Source organism: Rousettus aegyptiacus, unplaced genomic scaffold, assembly GCF_014176215.1.
Source record: "Rousettus aegyptiacus isolate mRouAeg1 unplaced genomic scaffold, mRouAeg1.p scaffold_m13_p_4, whole genome shotgun sequence".
Taxonomy (NCBI): Eukaryota; Metazoa; Chordata; class Mammalia; order Chiroptera; family Pteropodidae; genus Rousettus; species Rousettus aegyptiacus.
The window spans coordinates 132,663,978-132,677,970 of NW_023416307.1; the positions used below are offsets into that span (position 1 = coordinate 132,663,978).

Sequence of the window (13,993 nt, forward strand, 5' to 3'; positions counted from 1 at the left end):
AACAGATTCATTGCCCTTCTATAACTGTATTACTATGGTCCTACTTCAGAAAAATTTTCTACAGCATGACAATTTAATATTCTTTTTCATAGCCCTCTATTTGGATTAATCACGACTAGGTGATACTTAAAAGTACAAAGTCTGGGAAGAAGTGAGATTTTCGTTTCTTAGAAAAGAATCACGTAAAATAGGAGAAACAGGAGAATCTATCATAAGATAAATCTGAACATAAAAATATCAAACTGTCTATTAGACTATACATATAACCATAAGATTTACACATGGAAACCAATTATTAAATTTATTTATGGTTAGTAAGCAAGGAAGATATATCTAACGAATGACTTCATTAATTATATTATTTGATGAAACTTATTTTGGGGACTAACTAAGTGCCTTGGAGTGACAGAAGGAGAATTGACTCCATTTATAACTGCAATTTCAAGAATTACTATAAAGTTGTAGTAATCAAAGCAATGCAGTATGAGGGGAAAAAAGACGTAACCATAGTCAAGAGTCCATAAATAAATGCATGCAAATATGATCAATTGACTTTTGACAAAAGTACAAAAGCAATTAAGTGGAGATATTATCTTTTCAATAAATGGTCCTAGAGAGCCATATGCTAAAAAATAAACATTGATCTATATTAACACCTACTACAAAAATTAAATCACGAGATTATAGGCCCAACTGCCAAATGCAGTATTTTAAAACTTACAGGAGAAAATACGTAGATTAGGCAGAGTTCTTGGATATGACAACAAAAGCACAATCTATGAAGTTGATAAATTAAACTTTATCAAAATGAAAAATATTTGCTTTCAGGAAGTCACAGTTAAGAGGATAAAAATTCAACACATACATTGGAGAAAACATTTGCAAATCGTGTATCTGACAGCAAAGTTGCATTCATAATAAAGAACTCTCAAAACTGAAAAATAGAAAAACAGCTTAACAAAATATGAGCAATTAAAATACATCTGAACTAAAAGTTTTGAAAAGCTTATCAAAATTTGGCAGAAGACACAGGCTCTGACATGATACTTCTGTTGAGAACAGTAGCTTCCTTTGTTGGCTCAGCAAGTTTTGTTCTCCTGAACTAATGAAAATGAAAATGAATAGGTCACCTGAAAATTAAAACAGAAAGCTACTCGCCCTTGTACCCATGCCCTTCCCCCAACCACCAATTTGGGTCTACAAAAGAATTAAGAATAAAAATAGAAATTTTATTATCAGAAATTTATGTAGGGCAATCTTAAAAAACCAAAAACAAAATAATTTATGTAACTGAGGTTTATGTACAAAATCCTGAACCCTTCACAGTACATATTTATCTTCCAAACTAATGATAAAAACTTAACATACAGCATTTTGTAATTGATATTTTTTCTCATATACAAAAATAAATGTATCCTAAAATGATTCATTTATTTTTTGAGCTTCTGTAAGAGAACATACTTCAGTAGGTAATTCAAATCATTGATTCACTATAAAAACTACCAAAGAAAAAATGGTACATTAGCAGTTTAAAATATTTATGTAATTTACATGTTTTACACACTAAATAATTACATTAATATATAAAAAATGTATCTCAAGGCTTTGTCACTAATTTTATGGAAAATGTATATTTACTTAGCAATTAATCCATTAATTAAATCATCGACTTTCACAGTAATCTAAAATTATGTAATTCAAATAAAATATAAAATATTTCCTTCATGAATACATGATTTGGGATAGGATGGGACAAAAAATTTTCTTTCCCAAATCTGACTGGCTGTTACAGGTACTTCCGCTTACACACAATCACTAATGTATCAGCTATTTAGACTTGTTTATATATAACACTGTTTTGGCAGCATAATCTGAAAAGTGAACCCCATGTTATCGAAAACTATACTCTTGACTTATTAGGCAGTTCCTAACAATGGATGGCAGCTCCCACCATCCCATCTTTACCCCTGAGGGTCCCATTATTTCCTGCGTTGCTTTCATGCTATGTGTTCAGCAATCCTGCAAACTTTACTTTTATTTACTGATAATGACATACTTACAATACAACATAATAAAGTAAAGCCGCTTTCTAGTGTGTCAGTAACTCTAATAACTAAGAACTTTATTAAAGGCCTTCCCTAAAACCAACTTCTGTCCCTGAGCACTGAGGGCAGGATGGGATTTAGTTCCCTTGGCAGAGAATAGGGTAGAGCATGTGCCTATAAGGTCAATACCCTGAAGGACCATCAACAGAATGCTACAAACAACTGAGTTATTATTTTATAAAAGAACATTGCCTTTGTCCACAAACATTTCATGTGCACTTGATTTTTTACTTTTTTTAAAGAATTAACCTTTCCTGTCAAAGTGATCTGAATTGTCTAATACAAGTCCTGATGAGCATGCAAGGCAAATGACCACGGTAAGAAGTCAGGTTAGCTTAATTGCACTTGGGAAACTGAAAAACTGAATGCTCCTACCCACCAAAAGCAAAACCAAAACATACCCTACACACAAACAAAAACAAAAGTACCCACACACAACATGGCCAAACGCCTTTAAATTATAAAGTTGCTGAAGCCAGGGGACTATGTTTTGTTTTTAAGCATTCACTTCTAACATTTTTAAATAGCTACTACTTACCATATACTGAGGTATAAATACAAAGAATAATTCAAACAAAAAATAATTTAAAATTGTTAAAAATTAAATTAAAAATAATTTAATCTCCAGAGTTAAAGTTATGAACATGACACAAGTCAATTAATATGAATGTTATAAAGGAGAAGTTCAGAGTGCTGTGGGCATCTATTAGACTGATATGGGGAGCACATCTGGGGGGCCAGAAAAGGTGTTCCAGAAAAAGAGGTATATAAGTCTTATATTAGCTTTCTATTGCTGTATAACAAATTACCACAAGTTCAGCAGCTTAAAACAACAGTCATTTATTAGTTCACAGTTCTGTAGGACAGAGGTCCATGCAAGGTGCTGGCTAGGTTCTCTGCTCAGTGTTTCTCATAAAGCTGAAGTCAAGGTGTCAATGGGCTGCATTCTCATCAGGAGGCCTGACTAGGAAGAATCCCCTTCTAGGTTCATTCAGGCAAAATTCAGGTCCTTGTGGTTGTCTGACTGAGGTTCCAATTTTCCTTCCTGTCCGCCAGAAGTTGACCACTGTTCCTACATAGTGCCCACAGTCCTTGCAATGTGACTCCCCCCATCTTCAAAATCCACAAAAGATAGTCTACCCCACATCAAATTCCTTACTACCTTTGTTTCCAACTCTGAAGCCAGACTTAAAGAGTTCATGTAATTAGGTCAAGTCCACATAGCTAATCTCATCTTCCTATAATCAACTGCAGGAGATTATTGATGATAATTGAGTCTCACCAGGGCGTGAGACTCCCGTGGACCATCTTAGAGTTCTGCCTACCATAAGCTGCAGCCTGAAGAGTGAACAGAAGTTGAAGGTGAAGTAAAGGAAGTTGGAGACAACGTAGGCACGACTGATACGCTGAGTCATGAAAGAGGACAGAAGAGCAGGGATAAAAAAGTATGTACGACTGGTTTCCCGATTACCCAGCATAGCAACATATTTGTCAAAGGAATGAACCAACACACCAAATTATACCAAATTAGATATCGAGTATTTCCTGAGAGCTATATACTTACACCTAACGAGAAAAGCTAAGAAATTCCTTGTACTACTAAGCCACTAGGCAGAATTGAGGGGTGACAACATAAACAAAAAACTAAACTGGACATTAAGAAAACTGGGCTCTTACTCCTACATTTGCTAAATGAAAGTGACCAAATGAAATAAACTTCAAGGGCCTTAGTTTTATCTACGACAGAGATAATTTAACTACTTGATCTCTAAGATCTTTTCCTAACTATTCGAAAAAATGGAAGGCATGATTCTTACCGTGGGGCAAATTAGAAAGCTTAGAAAGTAAGAAAACAATCTAATAATAATAATAATAATAATAATAATAATAACAACAACAACAACAACAACAACTAGCAAAACCACTAGAGAAGACATTTCACCAAAGACATACAGATTGCCAAGGAGCACATGAAAAGTTGCTCATCATCATCAGTTATCACAGAAATGCAAATGAAAACCACAATGAGATAAACATCTATTAGAATGTTCAACATGAGAAAAGACTAAGCATACTAAATATTGGTGAAGATGTGGAAAAACTGGAATTCTCTTATTGTTAGTAGGAATGTATAATGGTACAACCAGTTTGGAAACAGCTGCAGTTTCTTAAAATGTTAAACAGACACCTACCATGTGTTCTGACTACTCCACCACTAGATATTTACCCAAGAACTTCTACACAAATGCTTATAGTAGCTTTATTTGTAATAGATGAAAAAGGGAAACAACTCAAATGTCTATTAATAGGTAGGTGAATAAAAAAAAAACCAAATTATATATTATCGATACAATGGAATACTTACTCAGAAACAGAAAGGAATTAACTATTATTACATGCCACAACATGGATGCAGCTCAAAACGATTACAGTGTGTGAAAAAAAAGCTAGATAAAAGATGGGCATATTGTATAATTCCATTTCTATAAAGCTCCAGAAAATAAATTAATCTATAGGGACACAAAGCAGATCAGAGGTTAGGGACAAATGGAATCTATCTTGAGTGTGGTGACAGTTTTATAGTTATATACAAATGTCAAAACTTACGAAACTGTATAATTTAAATATATGCAATTTATTGTATTTCAATCACACCTCAATAAAACAAAAATTGGCTGTAGTGCTAAGACCTATCAGATTAATAATTTCAAATCAATTAATAACCTCAGCTCAGTCTGAAATTTAGAACTTTGACATTTTTGCTATATTAAATAACTATCATTTTTATTTTTATGTAAGTATAAATATAAAAATCACCAGGATTATTTTTAAGTATACGAGATACTTGATTTCTATAAAAATACCATCTACTTACCCACCAATTTATATATAAATGTCCACTAAAACAAATAACTTAGGGGATATTTAGTCTCCTTGAGAAGTTGATAAATATATTTAATAGTCATAATAAATACAAAATTCTAAAATTTTTGCTTGTCCAGTGAAGCAGAATTTGTTTACTTGGTGAAAAGATCCCATTATCAATTAGCAAGATTAAAAATAATCCAAGTGCCCTTTAAGGGAATTGGTTAAATTGTTATAAACACATTATGTAAAACTATATGGCTATACAAAAGAATGAATAAGCTCTCTATATACTTATATGAACTGATTCCCAAAATATATTGGGGATAGAAATAAGATGCAGAACATGTAATGCTAAATAAGCAACAAGATGAACGTAATACAAAAATAAGTCACCATCAGTTTCTAGATGCAAAAATAGCTAGTTCCAAACTTATAGATACGGACCAACAGAATGGTGGTTACCAGCGGGGAAAGGGGCCAGGGGAGGAGGGAGAAGGTAAAGGGGGTCAAATACAAGGCGACATAAGGAGATTAGACTTCAATGGGGAGTATACAATATAGAGTATATGGATGTTGTATTATAAAATTGTACACCCGAAATTTATGTTATGTCATTAGCCAATGTTACCCCAATAAATTTAATTAAACAAACAAACAAACCTAGTTGGTTTCATCAGACAATACCTTCCCTGTTTCAGGACCACCATAATACCCAGAACTCATTTATGGACGTTGGGAGAAATGTGAACATTGGTGAAGAAAATTTTAAATATCTGAGGCTAGAATCTAGAAGCACTGACAAGAATAGAAGAGAGTTGCAGTTTCTAGACATGGAAAAACTACAGGAGAATTCTCTTCTGGGTGGAAGCTGAATTAATTCTCTCTTCTTTTCTGGTCCTTTCAACTCCATGTTACGTGGAAGCCAGCAGTAGCCGGGTGGGTACACTTGAGATGGGGCTGCAGGGTTGTGGGCTCCAATACCAATTTCTATTGGTAGCTCAGATGACCATATACATACATACGATTTTAGGAAAGGCAGTGCACATCATCTCAGATAACTGAAGAGGTTTTAAGAGTTTAGCAAGAAACATTATTAACAGCTTGGTATACTGCAAGCCAGCAGAAGCAACATGTAGCCACGAGAAAGATTTGTTAAAGATCAGAGTACTTCTTGCTAAGTTCCAGAAAAGACTAGAGAACACTGGGAAGGGTGGGGGTAGGTGGAATTCACGCAACCTGTGTAAACTCAAGAGTTTACTACTTTGTGGTAACTGCCCACAATATTATAATAAAATTAATATTATAAATATTAAAATATTACAATAACGAAAATAATCTGCTTGTGTGATGTACATGTATATACATGCACATGTAACTATTTGCCGAGCACTTCATCTGAAAAAATAAAATCAACATTGTTTCAATGATCCCAGTATTTTTGAAAGCTTAAGATGTTAGTAATTTGGAAGACTACAATAGCAAAACCAATCTCAAAATATTTTGAATGAAGTACATCTAAATTCAGAAGCCAATAAGTAAAATATACAAGGCAGCATATTAAAAAATATTGTTATATAATACAGGCAGGATCTACTTACTGACTCTTAAGTCAACTCTTTTGAGTTAAAAAAGGGTCCCTCAATCTAAGTTTTCCTGTTTTAAAAACTAGAAACAGCATTGGCTGGATTATAATTACCTCCCGTTTGATACTATTTTGGATAACATTTTTATCCAGCCATAATATATGGCATGAAGGCAGGCTTGTGTTTATTCATTTGCAATGCTAATAGCACTTGGCATCGTGAAAATTAGAATCACATTTGTACTATAGTTTAAAAGGTAAACGTCCACAGAACATGGACATAACTTTTAGGAGGAAAAATCTATTTTTGAATCATTATTGCTTTATGGCGGGTGGGTGAACGAATGAAATTTCATCTGTATTTGTAGCCGCTCCCCAGTGCTAGCATCACCGCCTCAGCTCTACCTCAAATCATCAGGCGTTAGATTTCATGGGAGCACAGGTCCCTGGTGCCAAAAGGTGTGGGAAACACTGCTTTATGGCACTAATTAGCAAAAGAAAAAGTTTCCCTCTTTCTAGTTTACTTTTTTATTTCCCCAGTTATCATCGAGTGTGACATGAGTTCAAATTCCTGTTCTGCTATACTTACTGGTCCTGGAGACATTTAACCTTTCTGAATTTTAGTTTTGTCACCTATTGGTAGAATAGAAACATTAACTTACCAAGTTTACAAGATTCTTTTGTGAGATAAATCAAGTAACATAAAAATGTTCAAGCATATCACTGCCTCTAAAATAAAATGAACAATTAACACAAACTTCTATCATTGTAGAAAGAGAAAAATAATTTCTCCTTGTAGAAAATAATTTTCATATAAAGTCAGATCTTTACTCTGAAATGTGTTAATATTTCACTTTCAATTATTTGGGGTCCACGACATGGCATTAAGTTCTAATAAATCCTAGAGAAAGGCATATTATTATCATTATTATAATTATCAACATCATCGTCATCACTATTATTACTATTATTTTGGTTACATAAATCTAGAAATACAAATGAAACCTTCTGGGTAAAAGCAGGAGGTCATTCAAGGTCACTTGGAATTTTTTAGAGCATCCTAAATTTGGGGTGAGACAACACCCTGAAGGCCATTAATGTAACCCGACACAATTTACAACAAAAGAAAACTGAGTCTTGAAGAAGTTAGGTGGCCTATCCAAACTATTTCCTCTTTATTCTTTCCTATGAAAATGCTGATTTTCTCCAAATAAGGAGTATAATCATTGATCATAAGCCTCTAGCCTCTATTCTCACCCCAGAGATGAGCCAGGCAATGAACAATGACTGATCTAAGTAAAAAGCTAATTCTCATTCTACCTTTGCTGGTGGATTGGTTTAGAGTACACTTGTAGCCAAGAGAACCTCAGGGGAAGTTTTGTGGGGATTCTGGAAAAGATGCTTTTGCTTGATTAAAAAAAGAAAAGAAAGGAAATGTAAAGGGAGAGTCCACTTTCCACTTTCTTTGGTTTGTTACCAGTACAGGATGCCAACAGCCATCTCTTTATCATAAGCAGGAAGCCAAGAGTCTCACAGAGAAGTTCACCCAGAGCTCTGACATCACTGTCTTAACCAACCCCTAAATCAGCTTGCTCTGTAAGAAATTATTATATAAGCAAGAAACCTGTATTTAGCCAGGTAGTCTATCATTTGTGGCCCAAAGCCTCCAAATATAAAACTCTAGTATTTCCTAGTGAAATCACCTTGCCTAGCTTCTACAATAGGTTTCCTTCTCAGACCAAATAATATGAAGGCATAATATTTTACGGTTCTGTTAAAAACCAATTAGGTGTGTTACTAAGATGGATGCTGTTTAGTGGTCCATGGTATTCAAAACTTCAGGATATGACTGAAGAAACTAATCTAAAATAGTAACAATGTTTATTTAACAGTATAAAAACAAATCTGAATACTTAACCCACTCTAAAAATTTATTAAAAATGTAAGTTAAAAAAAAAAGTCTGATGTTATTCCGAAACACATATTTAAACAAATTTATTTTCGAAAACATCACTGTCACAATGACATAAAGCTTAAAAATATTTTATTACCTATCAAGAGTCAATGGATTTTAAATGACAAAACAGTGTAAGTTTTATCACACACATACATACTCTTTACATCTCTTAAAACCTCATGTGATTCCTTATCACAGAGGACAAACATAGAAAAAGAAAAAATTTACCACCTTAAATTAGAATAGCCAAAGATTTAACAAATATTACTGTCAACTACTGAGTGACAAGAGAAAAGACCTAAAAGCAACCATAAAATAAATCTGTCAAAAACACATGAATCACTGAAGGCAATGGAAGAGTCACCCTCAAGAAGGGCCTCCTGGTCTGAAGTACAGCACTGACCTAGCTTTCGGTTTTACACCAAGTTTCGGAGGAAGGGACAAGCTAGGAGATATTTAAAAATAGTGGTTAAAAGTGAGTAAAGAAAGAACTCTGCAAGCAGAGGCTGAAATTCATAAAAGTTTTGTGCAGAGGTCACACACTAGTTATACATACATAATAGCTACCAAGGACATCTCAGCAGAATAAACCGATGCTCAAAAATGATTCTGAATAAGTTTTTTAAAACTTAGGATAAGTTGATTAACATAGTAGAAAAGCAGTGTTAGCTATAATAAGACCTTGTAACAACAGAGAAATTAACCATGGTAAGTAGGAGTATAGTTCAAACTTTCTCATCAAGATTTATTAGTACTATTTAAAAAAAAACAAAAACAAAAAACAAAAACAAGAGTTAAACAGAAAGCTCTTTTCCTTCTTTTTATGTCTACACCTATAACTATTTTCTGTCCTAAGAAAAGGAGACTCTCCAGACACCCTAACAAGGTAAAGTGACCAGATACTTCATTCAAACTAAAAAATAAATCCTGAATTAGGTGCACAAATATAGACTTAAAGGTAACTCACTTAAAAAGGTTTAAGAGTACGAAAAAAAAAGTGATGCTAGCATTTTGATCACTACCCAATGTCACAACAAAACATTTTAGCTAAAGATTCACATCTATTTGAATAATCCAACTTTAAAAAATAAATACTTTTTATACTACTTAACATTAAGTGGTCACTTTAATATATATGAAAGAATGGAGGAAAGATGAGAGTTTGAGATGAGCTTTCAGGGTAAGGCTTTCTTAGAATTACCAATCATTTCTAGGTCATCTGTTTTAGTGTTGCTATAGTGACTATGAATCATGACCTCTCCCCACCCTCCATAATTCAGAGGACTAAACTATTAAATATGTACTGAAACATGTGTTTCCAATAAATATATATATATATTAACAAATTTGATCATGTTATAGTAAATTATATTATTCTCAGCCTCAATTTAGTAACTAAAGAAACTACTGGCTACTGGAAACCGTACAGAGAGGAAATTATCTATATACCCACTCTTTCCAAAATTGTACCTCATGTCAGTCCTGAATGTTGAATCCGCTACATCTTTAAATTTGGAGACTTTTCAAACAATATGTCTTTCTTTACTGAGAGACTCAGATGAGTCTTTGTGTATAACACTTATCAGGATTATTAAAGGAAAGCAAATATGATCTCGTAATAAAATTAGATATATTATAAACTTAATAGAAATGTCTTTTATTTTGAGTTCACAAAAACTCTCATCTTAAATGCACACAAGTAATTAACAGTGAAGTATAAAAGTCTGCAATTTACTTTCAAATGGCATTCAGCAGAATAAAAAGAAAAAAATATGTAAAATCTATGTTAAATATGAGTGAGAAAGCAACTATTGGAAAATGTTAACAATGCTGGATCTAAGTGGAGAGTATATGGGTATTAAGAGTATGTTTTTCAACTTTTCTGTGAAAAATTTCACAGTAAAAAGCCAGAGGAACAAAGGACCCTCGTTGGCTCCTAATTCTCTTGAATATTTGTCCAGTCATTTCCTTTTTTGCCTCAAGTCCCTTACAACTTCAATTAAAAGAACTGTTACAGAATTGCGTTATGTATTTTTAACAAATATCATAACTCTAGGAAAGAGATTTTAAAAGTAGCTTTAAAGACTGGTATCAGTGAATTCTGTTACCTGAAAGTTAACATCTTCTTTCTTAAATATTAGTGCTCGAACTTCATCAGGATCTCCATTAAATATAGCTTGCACCAGTGATGGCTAAAATATAAGAAAGTAATAAAAACATTAATTACAGCACATGGATGATATTTTAAAGATATTTCTACGTAAGTTTTAAATCTAAAAATTTTCTTCCCTATAGCGAGAATAACCATTTGGATTTTGATATTAACCAAAAGTGTTGTGAAGTCAAATCGTATGCAAATACAGGATTCCTTCTTGGAGAAAAAAAGGCCTAATAAAAAAATTAATTCAGTATGACAAACACTAGGTGGTATAATAAATGCAATCGGATTTTATTTTTTATGAGTGTATGCCTTATGTGTATATATGTGGTAAAAAGAAAGTTTCTGCTAAATACAAGTGTGACATCTCAACGTCTACTTATGGGACACAACTTGTCAAACAGTTCCCAGGCATCATTAAGGCCCATGAAAGAAGGCTTCTTTGAAAAGTTCTATTTGGGACATTAAAATAACTTGCATGGGTTAGCAAACATGTATAAAGATATAAACCCAAAGAAAGAAAAGCTGGCAATTGATGAAAATCACTACTATTCAAAGACCAAAAAATATTGTATATATGAATAATATGAAGAGAAAAACACGTGCATGTCTAAATATAACAACTTCCTAATCAACGACACAGTGACTCTCTGATAAGGTATCATATTATACTAGTCAAACAAGAAGCCAATTGACAAAAGCATTAAAAGTAAGGTTAAGAATAAAAGTCTTGCATGTATATACATAAAATTTATTGCAAAAAGTCTGTGCCCCAGCGTTGCTGGCAGTAGTCAACCTTTCCTAAAACACAGAGTTCCTCATTCTTACATCAATTTTTAAAACCACAAAATGAAAACAGAAACGTGGTTGCCATAATCACTATTCTCAAATTTTAAAAAAAGTCTTAAATTAAGAGATTAAGAGGTAGCAACTAAATTCTGAAATGTTACCTAAACATCTGAAAAAGTAAAAATCAGAAACATGTTTTACACACAAGTAATGTTGCATCATATTTATACATATATATTGCTTCAAATTGGGTTTTTAATGTAACTACTGGAAACTAACTATGTTTATTCTTAAGGAATAAAATTTACCCTATTAGTTCAGTAGAATACAGTAAACATATAAACTCTCATATCTTACCAATACATTTCCAGGAGGTGGAGAATGTAGGCATTTATTTTCCTGTGGTGATTTAGAAATGAATGCAGGAGACTCATCTTCTACCTCCTCCAAAACAACAATACACACTCGACTCATTCGCTCTTTTAAAATACTAATTTCCAAGCTATGTGATAAAAGTCACAGTTGGAAGAACACAAGTAGTTTTTCCTCCTCTTCTGTACAACACTTACAATCATTCTTTGAATAGCATAGCTGGTTTTTTAAAGTTAATAAGTACCTCCGGAAAAACTGAAGTTTAAAGTTATGACTACATAACTCACAACTTCCTAAAAACAACTAAATTCTGTTACTTTCTGTTGGGTTATTGCAATACTTAAAAGAAATTTCACATCAACATGTCAATAACTAAAACTGAGTCCAGTACAAGCTAATTCAAAAATAGTTTTCCCCTACTAAAATAGCCATATTGCTTTCTGTCTCAGAAATTTACTTGCATAAAAAGAACATTGTTTTGGGTGATACCGTCACACCAGGCAGAACGAAATGAGACACAACTGCTGCGACAGAGAAAATTACAGCTATACTCACTCTTGCCTACAAGGTCATAGAGTTACCAGTAGCTGGCTTGCTTATAATTGAAAATAAAAAGATCCACTTCTAATTTGTCTTCGTTTCTTCAGCTTTACTAGTTTAATGCAGATACTATCCAGAAAGAAAAAAAAAAAAGCACATCTAGAGCTCAGCACAAATTCTTAAAATGCTGCTCAGAGGTTGACAATTCTTTCTGTGTTTGGGAAAGAAAAAAAACAACAACACTGCATTAATAGCAAAGCTGCAGTACATTTACATGTAATGAGTCAGAACACAAGAGACAATAGGACTCTTGGTATTAAAATACAGCTTAATTAATCTAGATATTCCACATAATAGAAGAAACACAGCTTTATTTCCATCGATAGCGTAAGCAAGGCAGAGCGTTCATTCTTTCTCCATCAGATAGTTGTCTGCGGCTGCTCCAGCAAAAGGGCACAGGCACCAGGCAGAAATGGTGTTAGCAGGGAATCCTAATAGAACAGGCAGGCCACGAAGGAATTAGAAGGCATTTGAGCTCGAATTACTGCTTCAGGCTTTTCATTTAAAAAGAGAGGAAAAAAAAATCCAGTAGTTTATCATTCCAGTGTTTCCTTTGATCTTCACAAGAATACAGCTTCCATTTAACAGTCTTCATTCAGAGGAAAAAACAGCAGACTCTGCATCTTCTTTGAGTCAACTACTTTATTCAATCATCTGTGCCAACAGTTTCCTTCCACTGTGAAAACTGCTACAGTTATTCTTTTCAGTAGATTTCAGATGCTTTCTTGTTCCTCAGATGATCTTGCAAAACGCCACTGACACCTCCAAATGAGTAGGTCCTTAAAAAATATCCAAAGAACCTCGGGATCGGCCCCACAGAAACATTCCAACTGAGCAACAGTCTGAATAGCAAAGACTGCAGAACCGCAGGATGAAATGCCTAGTAATGCTCACATGTTACACTTACCAGAGAGCTGAGCTACTGCTCGGGAAGTGACTTCCTCTAGCAGGAGAAAAAATAGTGCATTTGGACAGCCTTCACAATTAGAAGGTTCATGCCAGTTCTGTGACTAATCCAGAACAAAATGAAAAATTCTATAACTGAAAAATGAGTGTGCTTTTAACATTTTCCACTAAAAGCCACAAGGGAATCTGGGGTACTGCCTCTGCTGACTAATACTGGTTTGAGCAAGTAAACAATTCTAAACAGCTTAACTGCTTTCGTATGTTAGAATATAGCAAATGTTTAACCATATAATGACAGATGAATACAGATAACAGAATTAGAAATGAAGGAGAAATATTTTATGAGAATAGAAAAACCATGAACCTAAGGTTTTATTTTTATTTTTTTTACCAAGATCATTTTAAAATCTACCAGATGTATGTTACTTTCAAGGAAGCAAAGAAGTTTAGACAAAATAAATTTAAGGTTTATTAACAAGTTCTAAGTTGTTGAATTTAATCAAATCATATTTTTAAAAGAAAAAAATTGTCATAATGTAGAAATTCTAACTCTAAAATTCTATGAGGCATTTGAATTTTCACTGAAGAAATTATTCTACCTTGACATCCAGAAAAGGAATAAAGCCTTAAAACCTGTTAAATAGCTACATAAAACT

The 13,993-nt window shown here is 33.3% G+C and overlaps 1 protein-coding gene across 3 annotated transcripts in view; it reads right to left on the reverse strand.

The window, feature by feature from the left end:
• ANKRD28 (ankyrin repeat domain 28) overlaps positions 1 to 13,993 on the reverse strand; it is a 153,007-nt gene that overhangs the window by 81,673 nt on the left and 57,341 nt on the right. Inside the window, exons 1-2 of one of the 3 annotated variants that reach the window (XM_016140229.2) lie at positions 11,817 to 13,347; positions 10,621 to 10,704 (exon numbers count right to left, since the gene is read on the reverse strand). In XM_016140229.2, coding sequence (XP_015995715.2) covers positions 10,621 to 10,704; positions 11,817 to 11,933 — 201 coding nt within the window. In that variant the 5' untranslated portion in view covers positions 11,934 to 13,347. Of the gene's footprint in view, positions 1 to 10,620; positions 10,705 to 11,816; positions 13,643 to 13,993 lie in introns of those variants that run through there. The other 2 variants (XM_016140231.2, XM_016140232.2) reach the window with 2 other exon arrangements.